This window comes from Esox lucius, chromosome 12 (genome assembly GCF_011004845.1).
Source record: "Esox lucius isolate fEsoLuc1 chromosome 12, fEsoLuc1.pri, whole genome shotgun sequence".
NCBI lineage: Eukaryota > Metazoa > Chordata > Actinopteri > Esociformes > Esocidae > Esox > Esox lucius.
The window spans coordinates 24,808,430-24,830,503 of record NC_047580.1 but is presented as its reverse complement, the minus strand read 5'-3'; the positions used below and the strand labels follow the sequence as shown (position 1 = coordinate 24,830,503).

General features: G+C 45.2%; 1 protein-coding gene across 4 annotated transcripts in view; it reads left to right on the top strand.

Annotated features, from left to right (window-relative positions):
* iqsec2b (IQ motif and Sec7 domain ArfGEF 2b) overlaps nt 1-21,555 on the top strand; it is a 36,560-nt gene extending 15,005 nt beyond the window's left edge. The window contains exons 1-14 of one of the 4 annotated variants that reach the window (XM_034295790.1): nt 7,886-9,405; nt 9,527-9,833; nt 9,950-10,264; nt 10,412-11,490; nt 11,656-11,817; nt 11,907-12,029; nt 12,176-12,342; nt 12,760-12,899; nt 13,078-13,203; nt 14,486-14,585; nt 15,439-15,600; nt 15,837-16,031; nt 16,564-16,613; nt 17,092-21,555. In XM_034295790.1, coding sequence (XP_034151681.1) covers nt 9,356-9,405; nt 9,527-9,833; nt 9,950-10,264; nt 10,412-11,490; nt 11,656-11,817; nt 11,907-12,029; nt 12,176-12,342; nt 12,760-12,899; nt 13,078-13,203; nt 14,486-14,585; nt 15,439-15,600; nt 15,837-16,031; nt 16,564-16,613; nt 17,092-18,276 — 4,161 coding nt within the window. In that variant the 5' untranslated portion in view covers nt 7,886-9,355 and the 3' untranslated portion in view covers nt 18,277-21,555. Of the gene's footprint in view, nt 1-7,885; nt 9,406-9,526; nt 9,834-9,949; nt 10,265-10,411; nt 11,491-11,655; nt 11,818-11,906; nt 12,030-12,175; nt 12,343-12,759; nt 12,900-13,077; nt 13,204-14,485; nt 14,586-15,438; nt 15,601-15,836; nt 16,032-16,563; nt 16,614-17,091 lie in introns of those variants that run through there. The other 3 variants (XM_034295788.1, XM_034295789.1, XM_034295791.1) reach the window with 3 other exon arrangements.
* Nucleotides 21,556-22,074: the final 519 nt, after the last annotated feature.

The window sequence follows — 22,074 nt, the reverse complement described above, 5'->3', positions numbered from 1 at the left end:
GATTGAGAGATGTCCTCACTTAGAGAAGAGAAAGAGAGATGTCCTCACTTAGAGAAGAGAAAGAGAGATGTCCTCACTTAGAGAAGAGAAAGAGAGATGTCCTCACTTAAAGAAGAGAGAGATGTCCTCACTTAGAGAAGAGAATGAGAGATGTCCTCACTTAGAGAAGAGAAGGAGAGATGTCCTCACTTAGAGAAGAGAAGGAAAGATGTCCTCACTTAGATAAGAGAAAGAGAGATGTCCTCACTTAGAGAAGAGAAAGAGAGATGTATCACTTAGAGAAGAGAAGGAGAGATGTCCTCACTTAGAGAGGAGAAGGAGAGATGTCTCACTTAGAGAAGAGAAGGAGAGATGTCCTCACTTAGAAAAGAGAAGGAGAGATGTCCTCACTTAGAGAAGAGAAGGAAAGATGTCCTCACTTAGAGAGGAGAAGGAGAGATGTCCTCACTTAAAGAAGAGAAAGAGAGATGTCGTCACTTAGAGAAGAGAAGGAGAGATGTCCTCACTTAGAGAAGGAAAGATGTCCTCACTTCGAGAAGAGAAGGAGAGATATCCTCACTTAGAGAAGAGAAAGAGCAGGAATCTTGAATTAGTGGATGTTCTGCAGGTGATTTTTGTCAACCCACTAAATGTTCTCCTCTTTTTCTGTCAATTGTTTTCTCTCTTGTGTCTCTCATTAATGGCTTGTAATGTTCCGGAACAGACATGGGCTTCATTGCATCATGTTTCAGGACTGCCATCTAGTGGGCGAGAATATACAGCCCTGGTGTGCAGTCAGCGGGTGCTGGTTTGCATTGTTGCCTGGACAGAGTGTTATGGAAATATGACCTAGAATACAGAATACAGAAAAATGACAATGTAGCCATGGTAACACATTAGGTTGGCTCATTTGCATGTAGAGTTGCCTGGTATATGTATTTAAGATTTGAAATATAATCCAACAAGCTTTACTTTAGTTTCCTTATGATGATCTTGGCCTCTGGCTTCAGTTGACTCATAGACACAGGAACTTGACTAAAAGGTGTTTTGTCTGTACAGATTTGGCATATGTCAGGAACATTCCAGACAGCCTCCTGCTCTTTTCTCCTTTCATTATCACATCCAAATCTTATGCTTTGATCAGCTTTTGGTATGTATTTCAGTCTCATGCTTTTCTTGCTATCTGTGTTTCTCTTTTTCTCTCTGTCTGTCCATCTGTCGATATACTTCCTTATGTGCTTATCTATCTATCACCATGTCTGTCTGTTTGTCTGTCTCTTATTCATTCCCGCTGGTTTCTCAGAAAGGAGTGTGAAGACGAGGCGTCCCACCAGTTCTGTTGTCCCTCCTCAGGGTGCAGGAGCCCATCCTCTCGGTAACCCTGCCCTTTGATCATTTTGTTTGGCATCAATCTGGAAAACGTATTGGTCTCTTGGCGTTAAACTGAGAATCTCAACCAGTTCACCGGAACCCGTTGGAACCCTCTTGGGGACTGTATGTGAGAGAAGACTTGAATTTGACTGACTCTGGAAAGAGCCTCATCTGTCAGGGAGTTCTTAGATTTGCATGCAAATTCTAGTATTAAGGTACATAGTGATTTACTAGATCCAGTCAGATGACCCCACATTAGAAGTTAGATTCATGAATCTCATTACTCTGTCATCTCCGTCTCACAGTTGCTTAAAGTCTGTCATAATTTGCTTTCCTGTGCTCTTCTTTCTCACACCTTTCAGCTCTGTTCAGTGTGTTAAATAGTAACTATGACACTGCCCTCCACGCACATCAGCAGTGAGATAAAACACAGAAAGATATTTACATTTGTTTGTTTGGTCCAAATATCTGAAGATTTAAATGTTTTTGGTGCTGAGAATAACACTTTTTTTCCTTGTGTACCCCATCCTAAATGTATTGTAGACATTCAAACAGCAGAGGGCATAGTTATGCTTTTCTCTACGGTAAAGTTGTCTTAACTGTCTTTGAGAATAACTGGTAACTTTTGGCACAGGCATCTTTAATAAATTGCTGGTTGTCAATAGAGGGTAATATCTGTGTGTATTTATGCTTGTTTTCTTTACTCTAACCATGCAGTACACGTGAACACACAAACACACTCATGAAGGTTGAGTGTAGAGGACAACAGAGTGCAGTGGGACATACTGCACTAAGCAGAGCTGTATCTATGGAGCTGTATATTAAAGATGGCCCCTCCCCCTCATTAAAGAACCACACCTGCTCTCTACCTCCTATCAGCCCTTCTATCTCTGTGCTGTTTTGTGGTGACAGGTATGTGTGTTTGCATATTTCAGTCGGCTGGGTAAAAGTGAGGTGTGAGGGTTGGGTGGTGTAAGGTCAGAGTTGTCAAAAGAATGTAGCATTGCAGCTCTTCAGGATGAGCAACAGAATGTGAGTGTTGTGTGTGTGTGTGTGTGTGAGAGTGTGTGTGAGGGTATGTGTGTTATCACACTCTGCCAGTTTGTGTGGGACATCTATGACTGCAGAAGCCTTGTGAGCACCATTGAGTTCCTTCACCACTTCTCTGTCCAGACCAGAGATGACAGGCTGTTACTAGTGGTAAGTCCTGAGACATTGTCAGAGTGGATGGAAGAACGTGTGTGGACACAAGCTGTGTCATTCAGCTCCAGTCTACAGTATGTCCTTGATGTCTGTCTGTTTCAACAGCTATCTGTTTCAACAAACATGTGTTGTTCTGCCAATTAGGAGCCTTGTAAATTTGGTTACTTGGTGAAAAGAAAAAAAAGATTTCACTTATCGTTTTGTCAAACGTATACAAAATATTTTCCCCTCTGAAAAAAAAGATATAAAGTATTTATTTGCTATAAAATTAAGCTGGGTATCTGTAAGCACTTTATTCCGATTGTTGATATAAAGAGGAGTTTTATAAAATACGAACAACTGACTGAAGTGCCAAATAATACAACAGACCATAACAGTGTTCAGGATGTATTACCTGTGTAACAGAGGGAATCATGTTGCAAGTATGTTACTTGAAACACGAACTGATAATTACATTATTCTGTAAGTCATCTGGTCTGTCTATGGGCAACAGGTTTGATGTGGAGGGATACTCTTCAAGTGATATGAAATAGACAGTCCTTGTCAGAAGTCATTCTCAAAGCAACAACATAACTGTTTGCAGTTTTACTCAATGATGTTGGAATGTTGGAGTATTCATTTGGATTAATTTTGTGAAATCTTAGAAGCGACTTAGTTGATGGAGGGATATGGTTCAGTTCTAAACTAAGAATATTGTTCGGTTAAATCATAAAGATATGCTTCAGTTATAATGTAAAGATATTTCATTATGCAGTAACAATATGATTCAGTGGCAGAATTCTGAATGGTCTGTATTGAGAGGAAAGTAATACACTGTAGATGTTTTTTTTACAGTACTTTGCATGTGCAGGATGTGTTTAATGTATGTAATGTTTTGAGGGGAGAGAGTGTAAAAATCACATTTATGTTGGAGATCATGAGAGAGTCAGTTGATGGAGGAGGGGAGTCAGTAGATGGAGGAGGGGAGTCAGTAGATGGAGTGTGGGAGGCAGGAGAATGCTGGAATCTGACACATGAAGTGCTTCATTGTTCTCTCACAGTGTTCACTTATCTAGGTTTTACAATGTGAATTCATCTACTGATGGGTGATTGTGTTCATTTCCTGTATTATACATGATGTGAGAGAGCCATTGACATTTCCAGGATTCGAGAAAAAGAGCTGTTTGAATATGTGACGTCAACAAGTCAGTGTAATGGCTGACAGCGTCTGTTGGTGTTCTCTGGAGGGATGGTTAGTGTTATTTCCCTCTGATGTGCCTTTAGAAGGATGTTATAATCACTATTCCTAAAGCATTATGGTTGGGTTCCTCTCACTCTTGCTGTCTGTCTGTCTGCCTGGGAACTTCATTGTGAGGACAGAAAAGGAGTGAGTTGAGGGAGAGCTAAGGAGATGGAGCGGAGAGAGACAGACAGATAGACTGACAGACAGCCACAGAGGAGATAAATGGTGGACAGACAGACAGACAGACATACAGTGGGGTGATAAAATGGGGACAGACAGACAGGCAGAGGGAATATAAAGTGGGAACAGACAGACAGGCAGAGGGAATATAAAGTGGGGACAGAGACAGACAGACAGACAGGCAGAGGGAATATGAAGAGGAGACAGACAGGCAGAGGAAATATAAAGTGGGGACAGAGAGACAGGCAGAGGGAAGATGAAGTGGGGAAAGACAGACAGGGAGAGGGAATATAAAGTGAGGAAAGACAGACAGGCAGAGGGAATATAAAGTGGGGACAGACAGACAGGCAGAGGGAAGATAAAGTGGGGACAGACAGTAAGGAAATTAAAGGGGGTAGATGGTGAGGTAATAAAATGTAATAAAATGGCAAAGGGAGAGTGATGTGTGGATTAGGACCAGCCAGTTAAGGTCGGTCTGTGTTCAGTCACATTAAAGCTCAACAGCGGAGCATCATGTCCTCTTGTCAGTAGCAAGCAGGACACTGGGTTCTGAAGTCCCCTCCACTCTGACATGGTATAGACCATTGGAGACTGACTTCTGGCTTACCTCTTGAACAAGCTGGCAGGCAGTTCATCAATAATTAACAAGGAAGGACAGGAGGAACAGCTTCCAAACAATTAGCAAGGAGGTGACACTGTGTTCCACGCCACAGATCGTACCTGTATCTTTCCCAGTCTCCTCTATCTTGATACGGTAAGTTTATCTGCAACACTGGATTCTAGACTTTCACTCCAACCTTAATTTACCACAACTGATTCTAATAAATGTCTGGTTGATTACATGGATGGTGTTAGTGGCCTATGGGGTTTTGGTGAAACCTGCAGGAAGGCAGCTCTTCAGGGAAAAGCTTGTAGAACTACAGGTGAACTCAGTTACTAAACACTGTAACCCCACAGCAGTAGGCTCATCCATAAAACATCAGTCTCTGGTACCACCTGCTGCATGGTTCCCCTCATGGTTTATACAACAAGCTGTTGACTCACATATCCATTGTGTCTAAGCTGACTATGTATCAGCAGTCTTACACAGGTATAACATGGGTACAATAACAATATTTAATTCAACTGAAAAAAATTAAATACAATTCATCTGAACAATTCACTTACATGAAATGCCCAAAAAATATTTTGTAACTGCGACCTCTAACATAGAAATGTGATGGAGAGGAACCTACAGAAAATATGTAATTACAAATGTAGGAGAAGTCCATGTCTCACTAAAGTTAAACATTTTAAAATATTTCATTTTCATGACCTTCTGAATTCCCTTGAAGAAAATGAGAATTTGTGCAACCCCAAAATATTGTTAAACTATTGGAGACACAAAAAGACTGTTGTGAAGGCATAATCACACAGGAGGTTACATAGAGGTATGGTTTACTGAAATGTATACTACTATAACATTTTAATAACTGAAAGATACACTACTATAACATTTTAATAACTGAAAGATACACTACTATAACATTTTAATAATTTAATTTGATCATTTAAAATTGCTGTCTGACACAAAGAGAGGTCAGCTCTCCTTATTATTTAAGCAGCAGTCTGAGGCCATATAAAACCATCTGTATAATAACTTCAACCAATAGAAATGCAAAATCCTTTGCTTACAAAATATAAAAGATCATACTAGACATTATTGATCACGATCATACAGGTTTCCTGAAAGGAAAATACATTGGTGATAACATTAGAATACTACTAAAAACTGTAAAACATTGTGAGAATAGAGACGACCAGGGTTAATCTTTGCAGATTTTGAGGAACCCTTTGATACACTCTTGTAAAATTAATTCATAAGTGCCTACGTTCTTTCCATTTGGGTGAATCTTTCCAGGTGGATGAAGGTAATGTATAACAGGCCCTTTTCAGCAGTAATACAAACGGACTGCTTCTCTGAACCCTCTTAACTACTGGGGAGGGTTTTCCTTTGCCACCATACCTAGTTATAATGGTAATTTTATTATTAGTGACAAAACTGAAGATGAATGGCTTAGAAACAAAGTCTTGATGAATGTCAGTGACTCACATTTTCTTAATTGTCAACCTGAAGTGGTCTTATTGAGGGCCGGCATAATTTCTCCTGCTTCTCTAAAACCCAACTATTATGAATGTACTAGAACAGTATAATAATATGAATCATGGCCATAAAACAGGTTCCTGAAAATAAAGGGGGGGGTTCAACGGAATAGTTAGCTGGCCAGTCGACCAATGGTTAACTGACAGTAACGTTCAGTTGTGTTGGAAGGGCAGCTTTTGCATCCAAGTCAGATCAAATATAGCATGTTCGCATTAAAGGAGCATTTTGTAGAATTTTTGCATTGTAACTTCATCAAATGTCCATAATACATCTGCAGAAGTAGTGGAATTGATGGCTAATGCAGCTAAAACATGTACAGCACTAGGCCAACAATTAAGACAAAAGCTCAGAAGTTCACTTGAAAAGCCTCTACTAAGTATTTCAGCTTGATGACGCTACTTTGGTTTGCATGTGGCAGGAAGCCAGACATAAAAATGGCTCCTGTTCTGTCTTGTATGATGTGCCAGTTATCTTTGGCTAGCTGCGCGGCTTCATCACCAACTTCTGTGTCCATATTGTTCATTTCCCAGTCCATATAAGGAGACCTGAATCTGGTGGTGCACTGTTGTAAGTCATACAGTATTTATACAGTCAAATCGAGTACATAGCTTTTGTAGAGACTGGATGTGTGTGTTCAGTCTCTGTTTTAGTGACTAACTAGAGTAGCCTGCCCAGTGCTATATATGTATGTTTGGTGTGCACAGAGAAGATTTACATTTGGCTTTATGGTCATGATTACTGTCCATCACTCACAGCCCACGATGCATCTACACCCACTTAAACAGTCAGTCCGTTGTCATGGCAACAGCGCTCCTCATCCTGTCAACTGCCTCCCCGCCCACAAAGGTCTCACAGCAACCGTCACTAAGCAACTCCCTCCTCCTTCTCAGTCTCTCTGTTTGTGAGGATGCGGGGGCAGAGAAAGAAGGGATTAGAAGAGCAGGAGAGAGATGATGATACATCCAGAAAAGTATTATCATTCAAAAGTAGAACAGAGATGTTGAGGGAGAGTGGGTTTCAGCAAAGAGCTCTGAAGACGATATTACATTCTTAGAGAAGTCTGATTGAAAATAAATACTAAGAGGAAGTAGTGTTTATATTACTTAGTCATATTCAATGTGAAGTACAAATGTTACATATGTTCACTTATTAGTGAAGTCATAAAATTTGAATCCCAACAGACTTTTTTTCACCTAACCTGAGCTGCAATGAGGTGAAGTCCTCAGCAGGGGTCAGAGTTGGGTTGCTATGTAACTGACTCCAGACAGACTGGCTCCTGGTGTTTATACTGTACATAACATTCAGTTGGTCTGTCACAGTTCTGTGACCTCGTTTAACTCTGTTTGTCAGTAAACACTGTTACTTTCTGAGAACAGGAAGTGCTGTTGAAAGCAATGGTGACATACTGTACCAAATATACACAGCTTCCTCTTCCAGAAGTTCAGTTAGACTGCGATGGGTTTGCAAACATCCAAAATGCCATTGCACGAAGAGAAGAGTATCTCTATCTTCACTCTTTGAGTGTTACAATTCCCACAAAGTGGGCTAACCCTATTGTACAGTAGAGTTAGCTACAATATTCTTAACCTCTTAACAACTATGTGTGTACTTTTGCTGTGTAAGGATGTTGGCCATTTCTGTTCCTGTAGTCATCCAAAGTGTTCCTTCCTCCCTGTTCTTTATGTGTACCAACACAGGAAACCATTGCTTCTCAGGGGAAGAGAGGGAGAGAAACAGGAAAAAGGGACAACCATAAAGAGAATGAACTTCACTTTCCAAATGGTTATACCCTAGTTCTACAGAACATGTTGTAACCACTTCAGTATTTTACAGTGAATTTTTCTTTCCCCACTTCATAGCATAAATATAGCTTTGCCCACAAGGCAGGCCTCAGTTTTACTTTCTCATTATGTTTTCTTCAGAGAGCTAGAGAGACCCAGAGGGCAGTGGCTGAACAGAATGGGTGTGGTGAAAGAGCAGAGTAAGTGAAGGCAGGGGCACATGACTTGTGACTGTACTGAGGTAGGACACTCACAGACGGACAGGCTGGACTTGCTGACAGTGGAGTAGCTGTTGGATTAACTGGTGCATCAGGGCCTGAGGAAACTATTGGGTGTTTTGAGGGGCTGCCTGCTGCGTTGTCTGACTGTCTCAGTGCATCTGTGTGGTCGTCTGGCTCTGTGCACCGTGGTCAGTCGTTCATTAGGCAGGTTATATGGCGTCGTCTTAACATCTGATCTTTCTCATGGGCTACATGGATCAGACCAGTGTGTTTTGTAGTACTTTTTAGGCGTAACGGAATGGCTTAGCATTTTATGGGCTAGTTACATTATCTATTTGTCAATCAGCAGTGCTGTGTGTTTGTTTGTGTAACCCTACAGGTTTGACTGTTAATGTGAAGACAAGGTGGTTTCAGTCAGGTGCAAGTGACATGCCGTCTTTGGAATGTGTTTTTGGTTAATTGCTGAACCTAATGTGAAAAGACCTGTTGTTTTTCAGAATGTCAGTGAAAACATAGGGAGAAAGAAAGAAAGTGACTGCTAGAAAGTGAAAGAAAGATGTCTTAACTGAGATAATCAAAATCAGTGGACCATTAACAGCACAGGTTGTTGTTTTTGACTGGACAAAATAATGAAAGAAAGAGAATAACAAAGAAATAAAGAGTTTGAGGGCAGAGACCCTGTAATCTGGAGCACTTTGGTTCACAGACAGGAAATGACATGTGGTTCTGTTCTCCATTGGAAGGAACATTGTGATCCAATCTGTTGCTCTGGTCACGTTGTTTTATTACCACTGATGTGACTGAAAGGTTAGCCGCACATTAGAAATAAAAACCTATATAGAATGCCAAGTCAATAATTATCTTTGTTATGATTAGAAGCTAAGCACCAGGTGCCAATGTGAGTGTGTGAAGGTGGGTGGGTAAAGCTCTCCGAATGCTTCCCTGCAAATCGGTTTACACATATTTTAGTGACATTTAGTGACGTCTTATTTTGCTTTTGTGTTGTTGTTTTTTTCTGGCTGTTAATGCATGCAAAGGTTTTCCTTTGGGCAAGCAGAAGTTCATTTAGCCACCTACCAACATCTTGAGAAGGATTGCATCCAACATCTTCGTTAGATGTAACATTTCAAAGACTCTTTGGCAAAAACATAAATTTGTCATTCCCATTTGTTTTGTGTCCGTGATGCATGGACAGTTTAACCTAACTGAGTTCTGCTAGCAGCCAACTGAAACTAGTATAAAGTCCTTTTCCCTCATGAAATCCAGCAGGAGAGGTTTCCTGCCACGCCGGTCCAATGTTTACATGTAAGTGATTGGGAATACATATGTGTTTGGGGCTCAAGATGGTTTGGGTCTGAAGAATAGAAAAAGTGTGTCCTCCTTGGTGAAGAGCTTTCCGACCTGATTGACCCTGTTGCCTCCTCAGCGTGGAAGCAGAGACCCAGTGTGCGGAGCCGCCGGTGGCCCACTCAGACAGCCCCTACAGCCAAACCACCGCCTACCTGCGTGGCACAGAGCGCTACAGTGACAGCAGCTGTGGTCCTGTCCCTCCAGGCCCCCGGGGGCCTCCGTGTGTGGCCCCTCCCAACTCAGCTAGCCTTGCCTGGGCACTGCGAACCCGCCACCAGCCCGCCAGCCTTGCCCTCCGCAAGCAGGAGGAGGAGGAGAACAAGAGGTGCAAGGCTAGCCTCTCAGACAGCTATGAGCTCTCCACAGACCTGCAGGATAAGAAGGTAGGTGCCCATGCGGGGGCTAGGGTACAGTAGTTGCCCCCGGAGAGAGAGAAACATGACCAAGTGGAAGATCTGAGTGAGTGCTGTGACAACCCTGGCTGTTTCCTCCCTGCCAGGTGGAGATGCTGGAGAGGAAGTACGGTGGTTCCTTCGTGAGCCGCAGAGCAGCCCGGACCATCCAGACGGCCTTCCGTCAGTACCGTATGAACAAGAACTTTGAGCGCATCCGCAGCTCGGCGTCCGAGAGCCGCATGACGCGACGCATCATCCTGTCCAACATGCGGCTACAGTACTCGTTTGACGACCGGCAGCCGCAGGGGACCGGGACCCAGACGAGCTTCGGCCACAGTGTGAGCATAGGCCCTCCACACTCCCCTGACACAGACAGGACGGGAGACTACACACACCTGGAGGATTCCTTCTCCAAACAGGTACGTCTGACAGCCGCTGCTCCCGCCAACGCCGTCCTGAGTCAGAGATTCGGTCCTGTTCCGTGTCTTGAGTCTTTGTCTTGTACTAAATCAGATTCTGTGGTGTCTGTGCGTCGCCACCATACTGATCATTGGCTCCCCCTACAGGTGAAGTCCCTGGCCGACTCCATAGATGACGCGCTGACCTGCCGCGGTGGGCGAGACGACTCTCAGGAGGGCAGCAGGGAGGGCGGGCCCGGCAGGGAGGGCGGGCCCGGCAGGGAAGGCAGGGCCGTCAGCGAGGACTTTGGGGAATGCGTGTGGAGCAACAGCGGTAACCCCGCCCAGAGAGGCCTGGCCGATCGAGCTCGCGGAGCAGGAGGCGGCCTCAGCATGCACGGAGACAGCACGGCCACCTCCTACAGCGACGTCACGCTGTACATGGACGATTGCATGCCCTCATCGCCCCTCTCCCTGGACCGGGCCCCCAGCAGCACCGACACAGAGTACTGGGGCCCGGGGGGAGGTGTGGGGGGACGCGAGGACAGCCGGGACACGGAGGGGGGCGGTAGTAGTAACAGCCGTCGCAGCACCCCCTGTACAGAGTGTCGAGACTACCGTCTGAGGGGCGCCCACCTGCCCCTGCTCACCATCGAGCCCCCCAGTGACAGCTCCGTGGATATGAGCGACCGCTCCGAGCGCGGCTCCCTCAGCAGACAGATCTACGAGCAGGAGCCGGCGGTAGGGGCGGGCTCTCCTCAGGGAACCCTCAAACAGTCGCCCAATGCTCCCCGGCCCATCCCCACGGCCGCGGCACAGGGCCAGACCCGCGCCCCGGGCCGAGGGCCCCCCCTGCCCACTCACATCCCCCACCACGTGGCCCACCACCATCACCACCACCCACACCACCACCAGTACCCGGACACCCCCTCGTCGTCCTCCTCCCCCCAGCAGCCCCCCACCACCCCCCTGTCCTCCTCTTCTTCTGCCGCGTTGCCCCCTGGCGGCCTACAGCAGCCCTGTCTGTCTGACGGGGACAACGACTCTCTGAACTCCACCACCAACTCCAACGAGACAGTCAACTGCAGCTCCGGCTCCTCATCCCAGGACAGCCTGAGGGAGCCCCTGCCCCCTCTGGGGAAGCAGACCTACCAGAGAGAGAGCAGACACAGCTGGGACTCACCGCCGTTCAACAACGATGTGGTGCAAAGACGCCAGTACCGGATTGGACTCAACCTGTTCAACAAGTAAGACTTTGCCATTTACTTGTATTTTTCAATAAAATTACATGCCTACACCTACCACAATCACTGATTCGAAAAGTTAATCATTGTTGAAGTAATAAGTTACCAGGATTAGGAGGAGTCTGTGTTGTGAATCGTCATTCTCTGATTTGTCTCTGTGAATCTCAGAAAGCCGGAAAAGGGGATCCAGTACTTGATTGAGAGAGGCTTTGTGTCTGACACTCCGGTCGGGATTGCTCGCTTCATCCTGGAGAGGAAGGGCCTAAGCAGACAGATGATTGGAGAATTCCTCGGTAACCGGCAAAAACAATTCAACAAGGACGTACTGGAGTGAGTCTGGGAATTGTATACTGAAGAGAGATTACTAAAGCCAGTTGAGTGCACTAATGTGGCAGTAATGACTATGTTGTGTGTTGTAGCTGTGTGGTAGACGAGATGGACTTCTCAGGGATGGACCTGGACGATGCTCTTAGGAAGTTTCAGGCCCAGATCAGAGTCCAAGGAGAAGCCCAGAAAGTAGAAAGGCTCATAGAGGCTTTCAGGTGTGTGTTTTTTTTAATATATATGTACATAGTATATAATAAACGTTGTATTTCTGTTAGAGTGATGGAGTGTGTTGTTTCTGGACCCTACTCTCTTTCTCTCTCTCAAGTATTGTGATGTCCAACATGTTCTCCTTTCTACCCAGTCAGCGGTACTGTGTATGTAACCCCATGCTGGTCCGCCAGTTCCAGAACCCGGACACCATCTTCATCCTGGCCTTCGCCATCATCCTCCTCAACACGGATATGTACAGCCCCAATGTCAAGGCAGAGAGGAAGATGAAATTAGAGGACTTCATCAAGAACCTCAGAGGTTAAAGAAACATATCCCAACACTTAAAACAAAACAAATAATGTACAGTTAACATTATGTCCTCATATTGGACATGGCTCCCCCTAGGTTTGGGTGAAACAAATTTCAGAACACGGCATACTGCAGTGGTGGGCAACATTTTTACTGGATGGTCGAAACCATTCTGGCTATTGTTTCTTGCCTAGTAATTAATTGCCTTCAGCTGGTGTCCCAGTTCTACATGCTTTCATCCCTCCAGGACCATAGTACTGTAATCAGTGATGACTATTGCCACTGTGTTTGGGTCTACATTTGCATTGAGTTCAGAGTCATGCCGCTTGGGGTAAAAAGTACACCTTCTACCTCAGAGACCCTACTCATTATCATTCAGATTTGTATTCCGTCAACACCTCTATCTCTCCCCTCTGTGTCTCCCAGGAGTGGACAACGGCCAGGACATTCCCAGGGACCTGTTGGTTGGGATCTACCAGCGGATTCAGAAGTGGGAGCTACGGACCAATGACGACCACGTGTCCCAAGTGCAGGCGGTGGAAAGAGTCATAGTAGGCAAAAAGCCTGTGAGTTGTCTGGGCTTGACGTGTAACTGTAGCCCCTGTCATGTCCCTGTTCAGGCCGTGTCACTGCCTGTGCTGTGAGGAGCTGTTGAACTACCTGTTGTTACTGCTCGTTTTCGGTTTGTGTTGCTGCTCAGCCTTGGGTAGAATACTTCACTAGTTGTCTTCCTGTCTTGTGTAGGTAATGTCTCTGCCACACCGCCGGCTGGTGTGCTGCTGTCAGCTCTATGAAGTGCCTGACCCCAACCGACCTCAGAGAGCAGGAGTTCACCAACGGGAGGTCTTCCTCTTCAATGACCTGCTGGTGGTGAGGGATCCTGAAACACACCATAACATTGACCTGATGGTGGTTAGGCCTCCTGTTACACACCATAACATTGACCTGCTGGTGGTGAGGGATCCTGTTAGACACCATAACATTGACCTGCTGGTGGTTAGGCCTCCAGTTACACACCATAACATTGACCTGCTGGTGGTGAGGGATCCTGTTAGACACCATAACATTGACCTGCTGGTGGTTAGGCCTCCTGTTACACACCATAACATTGACCTGCTGGTGGTGAGGGATCCTGTTAGACACCATAACATTGACCTGCTGGTGGTGAGGGATCCTGTTACACACTATAACATTGACCTGCTGGTGGTGAGGGATCCTGTTAGACACCATAACATTGACCTGCTGGTGGTGAGGGATCCTGTTACACACCATAACATTGACCTGCTGGTGGTGAGGGATCCTGTTAGACACCATAACATTGACCTGCTGGTGGTGAGGGATCCTGTTACACACCATAACAGTGACCTGCTGGTGGTTAAGCCTCCTGTTACACACCATAACATTGACCTGCTGGTGGTGAGGGATCCTGTTACACACCATAACAGTGACCTGCTGGTGGTTAAGCCTCCTGTTACACACCATAACATTGACCTGCTGGTGGTTAGGCCTCCTGTTACATGCCAAAACATTGACCTGCTGGTGGTTAGGCCTCCTGTTACACACCATAACATTGACCTGCTGGTGGTTATGCCTCCTGTTACACACCATAACATTGACCTGCTGGTGGTGAGGGATCCTGTTAGACACCATAACATTGACCTGCTGGTGGTGAGGGATCCTGTTACACACCATAACAGTGACCTGCTGGTGGTTAAGCCTCCTGTTACACACCATAACATTGACCTGCTGGTGGTTAGGCCTCCTGTTACATGCCAAAACATTGACCTGCTGGTGGTTAGGCCTCCTGTTACACACCATAACATTGACCTGCTGGTGGTTAGGCCTCCTGTTACACACCATAACATTGACCTGATGGTGGTGAGGGATCCTGTTACACACCATAACATTGACCTGCTGGTGGTGAGGGATCCTGTTACACACCATAATATTGACCTGCTGGTGGTTAGGCCTCTTGTAAAACATTGAGAAAAGCTCCCATTTTACAAAAGGAAAGCAATACAGCACTACTTCACTTTTCAACCAAGTTTAATGAATAGAGAGAGTTTCTGAGTTCCTATTAGGGCAACAATGTCCATGCAATATACAGACCACAGTCTATTCATCACAACCATGTGTTTTCCATGTACTTCAGGTGACGAAGATTTTCCAGAAGAAGAAGACTTCAGTGACGTACAGTTTCAGACAATCTTTCCCTCTGGTAGAGATGCAAGTCCACATGTTCCAGAACTCCTGTAAGAACCTGCTCTCTTCTCTGCTTCTTTCTCATAGTCATAACCAAACTCCCCTCCCTCCATCTCTACATACTATATTCAACATAAACTAATCCCTCCATTTCTACATACTCTATTCAGCACGAATTCTTCCGTACATCTCTACATACTATATTCAGCATAAACTCATCCCTCCATCTCTACATATTATATTCAACATAAATTCAACACTCCATCTCTACATACTCTATTCAGCATGAATTCTTCCGTACATCTCTACATACTATATTCAACATAAACTAATCCATCCATCTCTACATACTATATTCAACACAAACTCACCCTTCCATCTCTAAATGCTCTATTCAACTTAAACACATCCCTCCATCTCTACATCCTCTATTCAAGTTAAACTCAACCCTCCATCTCTACATCCTCTATTCAAGTTAAACTCAACCCTCCATCTCTACATCCTCTATTCAAGTTAAACTCAACCCTCCATCTCTACATCCTCTATTCAAGTTAAACTCAACCCTCCATCTCTACATACTCTATTCAAGTTAAACTCAACCCTCCATCTCTACATACTCTATTCAAGTTAAACTCAACCCTCCATCTCTACATACTCTATTCAAGTTAAACTCAACCCTCCATCTCTACATACTCTATTCAAGTTAAACTCAACCCTCCATCTCTACATACTCTATTCAAGTTAAACTCAACCCTCCATCTCTACATACTCTATTCAAGTTAAACTCAACCCTCCATCTCTATATACTCCATGCAACCTAAACTCTTGCTTCTATCGCTACAGACTACACAAACTTACAGTGTTCTGTTTTTATGTTCCTCTCTGCCCCTGTCTGCCCCCCAGACTACCCTCACGGTATTCGTCTGACCTCGGCAGTGCTGGGCGGGGAAAGGAAGGTCCTTATCGTGTTCATGGCACCCAGTCAGCAGGACCGCACCCGCATTGTCAGTGATTTGAGAGAGAGCATTGCTGAGGTGCAGGAGATGGAGAAGTACAGAGTGGAGTGTGAGTACACCTCCCCCTGCTGGTTACTATGATGAGTTACAAGTGTCTGGGGGCGAATTGGTAGGTTTCTCCATGGTGTAATGGAGTGGCTATTACTTTCTTCCATGCAATTCTTTTCATCTGTAAGTTAAAAAAAACGCAAGGAAGGCAGTCACGTGGGAGCAATGACGTGAGCTGTTTCCATTGTCAGTCTTTCGACTTCATCTGACAAACACTCTCTCACTCTCTCTTCTTAGCCGAGTTGGAGAAGCAGAAAGGCGTGATGCGGACCGGCCTACTGACTGGCTTAGTCGGAGGCGGAGCCGGGGTGAAGAGTGAGGTGGTGAATGGCACCCTGGGAGGAAGGCCCAGTCTAGATGACAACTATTCTGCTGGAGAGGGTCTCAAACGCTCCGCTCTCAGCTCATCTCTCAGAGACCTGTCAGATGGAGGTGAGACACATACGCAAACCACTTCAATCAATCAAATGCAATTCACAGGGGGCGGCGGGTAGCCTAGTGGTTACAGCATCTGACCAGGTTTGCTAGATCAAATGTCATGCCAGCAAGGTGAAGAATCTCCCTCGAAAGGTCAGAAGCTTGGAAGTAACCTAGAGGGTAGCCAAGCTGTGGTTGTGGTCTATTTTGATACTCTTTACTAAATGTCCTGTAATTACTGCCTTGCTGGGGTTTTTTAGCTTACCAAATATAGGCTGCTATTTTGAGCACTGAAACATCAGTCATATGCTGAAACACTTCAGCATATTATCTGCTGAAGAGTAATACCAACACTAAGAAGGTACTCCACCTTTGGAAATGATTCTTCTTTTGCTTCTGCTTACTGCATTTTTTCTATTTCCTCCGGCATCATCTGTTGTACTTTATCTTCTGGAGCTCAAATTTCCAACTCTGCAAACTCACTCTTAAACATTCTATTACTGTATTTCCTCTATTTTGCAACCTGTCTCTTCATGGCTGGGTGCAGGAAAGCGTGGTCGCAGAAACAGTGTTGGCTCCCTGGACAGTACCATTGAAGTAAGTCTGAATGGACAAACTGAATGGTGTACCTGCCCCTTTAATGCGTGTCCCTAAAAAAACATCCATCCGAGTTACCCATTAAGAGAACCATAAACGTCCAGGCATTCCCTTTGTCATTGACCTTGACCCCTACTCCGCATGCTGTGTGTAATGTGGGTGTGTGTGTGTGTGTAATGTGGGTGTGACATGTGTTCTGGAATGGGCTCTGCATGACCATCACTTGGCTCTGTACTCAAATTGCACTACGTGCGTGTTCCTGTTCTAAACAGTTCTCCATTATTGCGTTGTCGAAAGTCGGTTAGCTTTCTTTTGGTTTGTTGGTGTTCGAGTGTTTCTGTGTTTTTGTAAACCAACCTTAACTGACACACTGCAGTGTTCCAGTGGTTTGCCCAGTGAGTTAGGATATGAAGCGTTATGTATGCATTACTTCGTAGATCAGAGGGCTCCTTCCACATCTCTCCTTCCTCTCCCTCAGGGTTCCATCATTAGCAGCCCCCGGCTTCAGCAGCGCTTCCCGGTTCCGGGCGTGGTCCCGAGCTGCTACCCTACAGAAGACTACCGGCCGCATCGCCCCATCCTGAGCCCCGGGACGGGGGTGGGGGGTGGGCCGGGGCAACAACACACCGCTGCTGGGACAGGGGTTGGGGGAGTTCCCAGCAGTGTAGAGAGAGCTGGGGTGGTGAGTGGCCCTGGGGGGTGCAACACAAGCTCCTTCCTGGGCTCTCTGTTCGGCAGCAAACGTGCCAAACCGCCAAGTCCCCTTATACCACCGGGGCCACCCTACCCCGCCCCCGTCCCCCCGCCAACGACGGGAGGGCCCCCTCCTCACTCCCCTTCATCTCTTTGCCAGTCGGATGGGGGCCCTTCCAAGATCCAGGCCCTGCATGCCCAGTACTGCCACACGGCCGTCGTACAGCCCCCTCCACCCTACTACCATCACCATCGCTACCACATCCAAGCTGGCCCTCCTCCCTTGCCAGGGGGGGGCGTGCCCCCTCATATCCTTCAGAGAGGCCCGCTCCCCTGTCGCCCTCCTGTTGGCCCCCCCCACGCCCAGCTCCAGCAGCTGGCCCATCTCTCCCAGCTCTCCCAGCATGGCATGCAGGGTCGCTACGGCAATATGGCGGTAGGCTGTCCTCCCCCCCTTTCTCCTCACTCCCAACATTCCCAGAATCCTCAGTTTGCCCTGTACCACTCGCAGCCCACACACTCCATCAGGCCGGGCGCCGTGCCAAGCAAACCTCCTCTGACTTTGTCTCACTCCCACCCACACGCACACTCCCACACCCATCCCGGGCACCCCCTCAGCGCCGCGCCCCACCCTGCCTCCCACCCCCATCAGTCCCACTTCATCTTCGGCACACTGCCCCACCAGCATCAGCACCCGCAGCCGCCCGCCTCCGTCAGCACCCATCACGCTGCGCCCGCCGGCCCGTATCAGCCCCAGTACCCTCCTCTCTCTTCCATCCCCCCTCCCCCACCCCACTCCCCTTTACCCCCCCCTTCTGCCCCCCTTACCCCTCTTACGCCTCTCTGCCCTCACCCCCCCCAGCACCCCGGGCAGCCTCAGCAGGGACCCCAAGTGACAGGGGCTGGGTCGACGGGCACGGGGGGCAGTTCCAAATCCAAACCTATCAACCGCATCAGCACGGTAGTGTGAGCAGCAGAACGTGGGGGCACAGAGGGCAGAGGTCAGAGGGCAGGATGGAGGAAATGGGCGGGGCCAGGGCCAGAGCCAGGGCCAGTAGAGGTGAGCGGGACAGCGGCAGCAGCAACAACAGCTCCGGCGACAAGAAGAAACGCAACTTATTTCGCCTCTGCTACTTCCACCTCCGCTTCCCACACATGTAGACCGAGAGACAGTTGGATCTGAGAACCCCAGAAACCGCAAACGTACCTACACACATACAGGGAATGTAGAGGCAGGGTCAACACACGCAAGAGACACGTACATATGGTAACTAACATGTTCATGTGTGGTTTAGGTAAAGGTTAGCACAGTCATGAATGTCATGCTAGCACAGGTCAGTAAAACTAGATGGTTCTGTCGCAGGTTCTCAGGTGTCAGCTCTGAACACTCATAAAGAGAGAGTCACAAGAGCAATGGTGAAGTGGGTACAGGCAGGAGAAAAGCCTTACACAAACACAATCAACAATTTCTATAGCCAATGAACCTATGCTAGTAGTAAATGTATAGTAGGTCGCCTGTAAGCCAGGGTTTCACTGTGGGAAGTGTTATTGGAAACTCTGGAATCTGCCAAGACACAAGCTTGAGACACAGGCACCATGTAATTGTGCAATGTTATCTATGGTACAAAGCCGTTCTCTCGCCATGAAATCAGAAACACAAAAGATTTGGTTCTGGGTTATAGGATACAACAGAAAGACAAACTCCACCCTCGTGGATATGAAAGACTCACCCACTCAATATATTCCAGCAGAGCTGTGCATTGTAATATATCACTGAGGATAGTTGCAAAAAAGGTCCCTCGACTTTGCAATAATTTATTCAGCTTAGTGTCTTTGTCAATTTCCATAGCAGGTCTTCATCACTGAAAGGTATCCTTTTTTAATGTAGACCTCAGAGACATTTTAACTTTAATTACTATTGCACGGTTCAATGGCAGTCTTAAGCTCTATGGTATTTTACATGTTAGGACAAGTCAGCTGGTTTCATAGGATTTACTCTACATACATCCCCTTTGGGGTGTGTGGATTAATGATACTACCAATAATATTATTGAATGTTTTTAAGCTTTTTTGCTGTTGTATAAATGTTAGATATATAATGGCTATAAGTATGATGAATATTGTCTAATAACCTGTTTTGATCCAGTGATTTATTATATATATATGTATATATATATAAACAGATGTTTGATTATACAGATGATATACACATAATTCCCGCAAAATTTGATATCTAATGAGGGTGTTATAAAGTTTTAATTATTTTTAATGATAATTGCCATTGACAAATGCTATTATAATTTATTATTATAGATGATTGAATATGTTGGTTCATATTCATTATTATTTTTGTTCATAATAGAGTGTACCTTACCTATCTCCCTCAATTTTATATCTATCAGTGACAAAATACCCACAAATTGGGTCATTAGGGTCAACATTTTCCTTAGAGAAAGGGGATCATTTTTTATTTGGTTTATATAGTTTTATGTGTTTTAAATAAATATGCTCTGCCCCAGAACCCTTTAAAAGATCCCCTAAGGGCTTTGACCTATGACTTGGGTATGTAAAATGACCCTCATTTCATTTGTGACCCTGCCTTTTACATCCTGTCATCAGAAGACTATTTTGTTATGAGTTTCTCACATGGCGTGTGTGTGGACGGTCTATGTCTTTGATCAAGCACGCTTAGTAATTCAGTTTTGTAGTTTTGCACACAGTTTTAAACAGGTCTCTCCTATACCCTGTTGCCTTCCATGAGAACTCACCCACACCTTTATACCCTACACCCTAGCAGACTTGTACCAAACACCCTGGCGCCCTTGTACTGTCCACTCTGGCCTCCTTATACCTAATACCCTGGTACCCTTATACTCTGAACCCTGCCACCCTTATACCCAACACTCTGCTACCCTTAAACCATACACCCTGGTATCCATATACCCTACACCCTGCTACCCTTATAACCAACACCCTGCTACCCTTATAACCAACACCCTGCTACCCTTATAACCAATACCCTGGTAACCATATACCCAACACCCTGGTAACCATATACCCAACACCCTGCTACCCTTATAACCAACACCCTGCTACCCTTATAACCATCACCCTGGTAACCATATACCCAACACCCTGGTAACCATATACCCAACACCCTGCTACCCTTATAACCAACACCCTGGTAACCATATACCCAACACCCTGGTAACCATATACCCAACACCCTGCTACCCTTATAACCATCACCCTGGTAACCATATACCCAACACCCTGGTAACCATATACCCAACACCCTGCCACCCTTATACCCTACACCCTGGTAACCATATAAGCTACACCTTGGTACCCTGGTACCCTACTCCCTGGCACCCTTAAACCCTATAACCTGGCACCCGAATACCCTACATCCAGGTACCGTTATACCTTACTCACTGGTTCCCATGCTAAATGTGCTCATTAGATCCCAGGATTTTGCCGAAATTCACTTCTATTATCTCTGTCAACAACCCTTTTCTTTCTCAGTGACTGAACAGTGGTAGGTTGAAGTAGGCTGTTTTAGGTTATAAGGAAATGTAAAATTTTTAGATGGCGAGATGTACTTAAACATTTTAAACAGTAGCTGAGGTCAAGACACAGATTAACATTAAAATCCAGAGTACAGGTGATCATGGTTAAATTAGGAAAGCGCTTTTTTTCACATTATTTCATAATATTTTTAATAAGAAATCATGTGTTTGTTTTGTTAGAGGAGGATAAAATGGCGTTGTTAAAGTTGAAGCTTTGTGTTGGCAATTCCCTGTCTAATTCCCTCTGTATTGTCCCTTTGTGACCCCACTTGCATGAATATATCTGCACTTATTCAATGGATTGTATAAACCTGAATGTACATATTATATTACAAATACTTAATAACTATGGAAATAAAAATTCCCATTTTGTTATTAAGGTGTGTGTGAGTGAGTGCGTGCATGTGTGCGCTTGTTGCCTGTGTGTCTGTGTAAGAGAAATGCGGAGCAGGGGACTTCAGTCCGATTGAATATTGAATGTTTTTTTTATGTTAGACTGAAGGTAGGAAGATTAATTGAATTACATGTTTGTATGTCAGAGCACTAATTGATATTATTTTAAATATACAGAAAGTATGATCTTAAGAATTTAATTTGTTTATGTAGTATGTGTAAACTGAAAGAGATTTGAGATGTGAATATTTATTGCTTCTGTTATATTAAAAAGTGTCCTTGCAGTGAATAAATTTTCTGTCTTTAATTGATGTTGTATTAACAGAATAACTGCAGGTGTGATGTATGACGAGTCTCCAGCTCTGTCCTTGAGCTTTGTAAATCATGATTTACACTGGCAATAACATTGCCATCTAGTGGCTAAGCACAATTTCTACTACACGTGATTATGATGTCGTTGGTACAGTCGGGTACAGTACGTGACGTTGGAACAGGTTGTATTCCTTACGGATAGATATGAACCACAATGAGGGCCCAACAAAATAATTGTATTTGTATTTTTCAACCAAGACTTCAAAGCCAAATATCCTATTACTAATTTTAGCTAGATAGCCTGCGGACGTGTGACTTCAGTTTAAAACTTGTTTTAGGTCAATATTAGGCAAATAAGCATGTCTAAATAATGCTGTGTTAAAGAAGTGTACATTTGAGAAGAAACACGTTAATTTCCTTCATTTAAAGGCTACTTCATTGTTTTAAGTTAGCACATCACTGCTACCCGATAGAAAACAAAACCTCTCAGATGT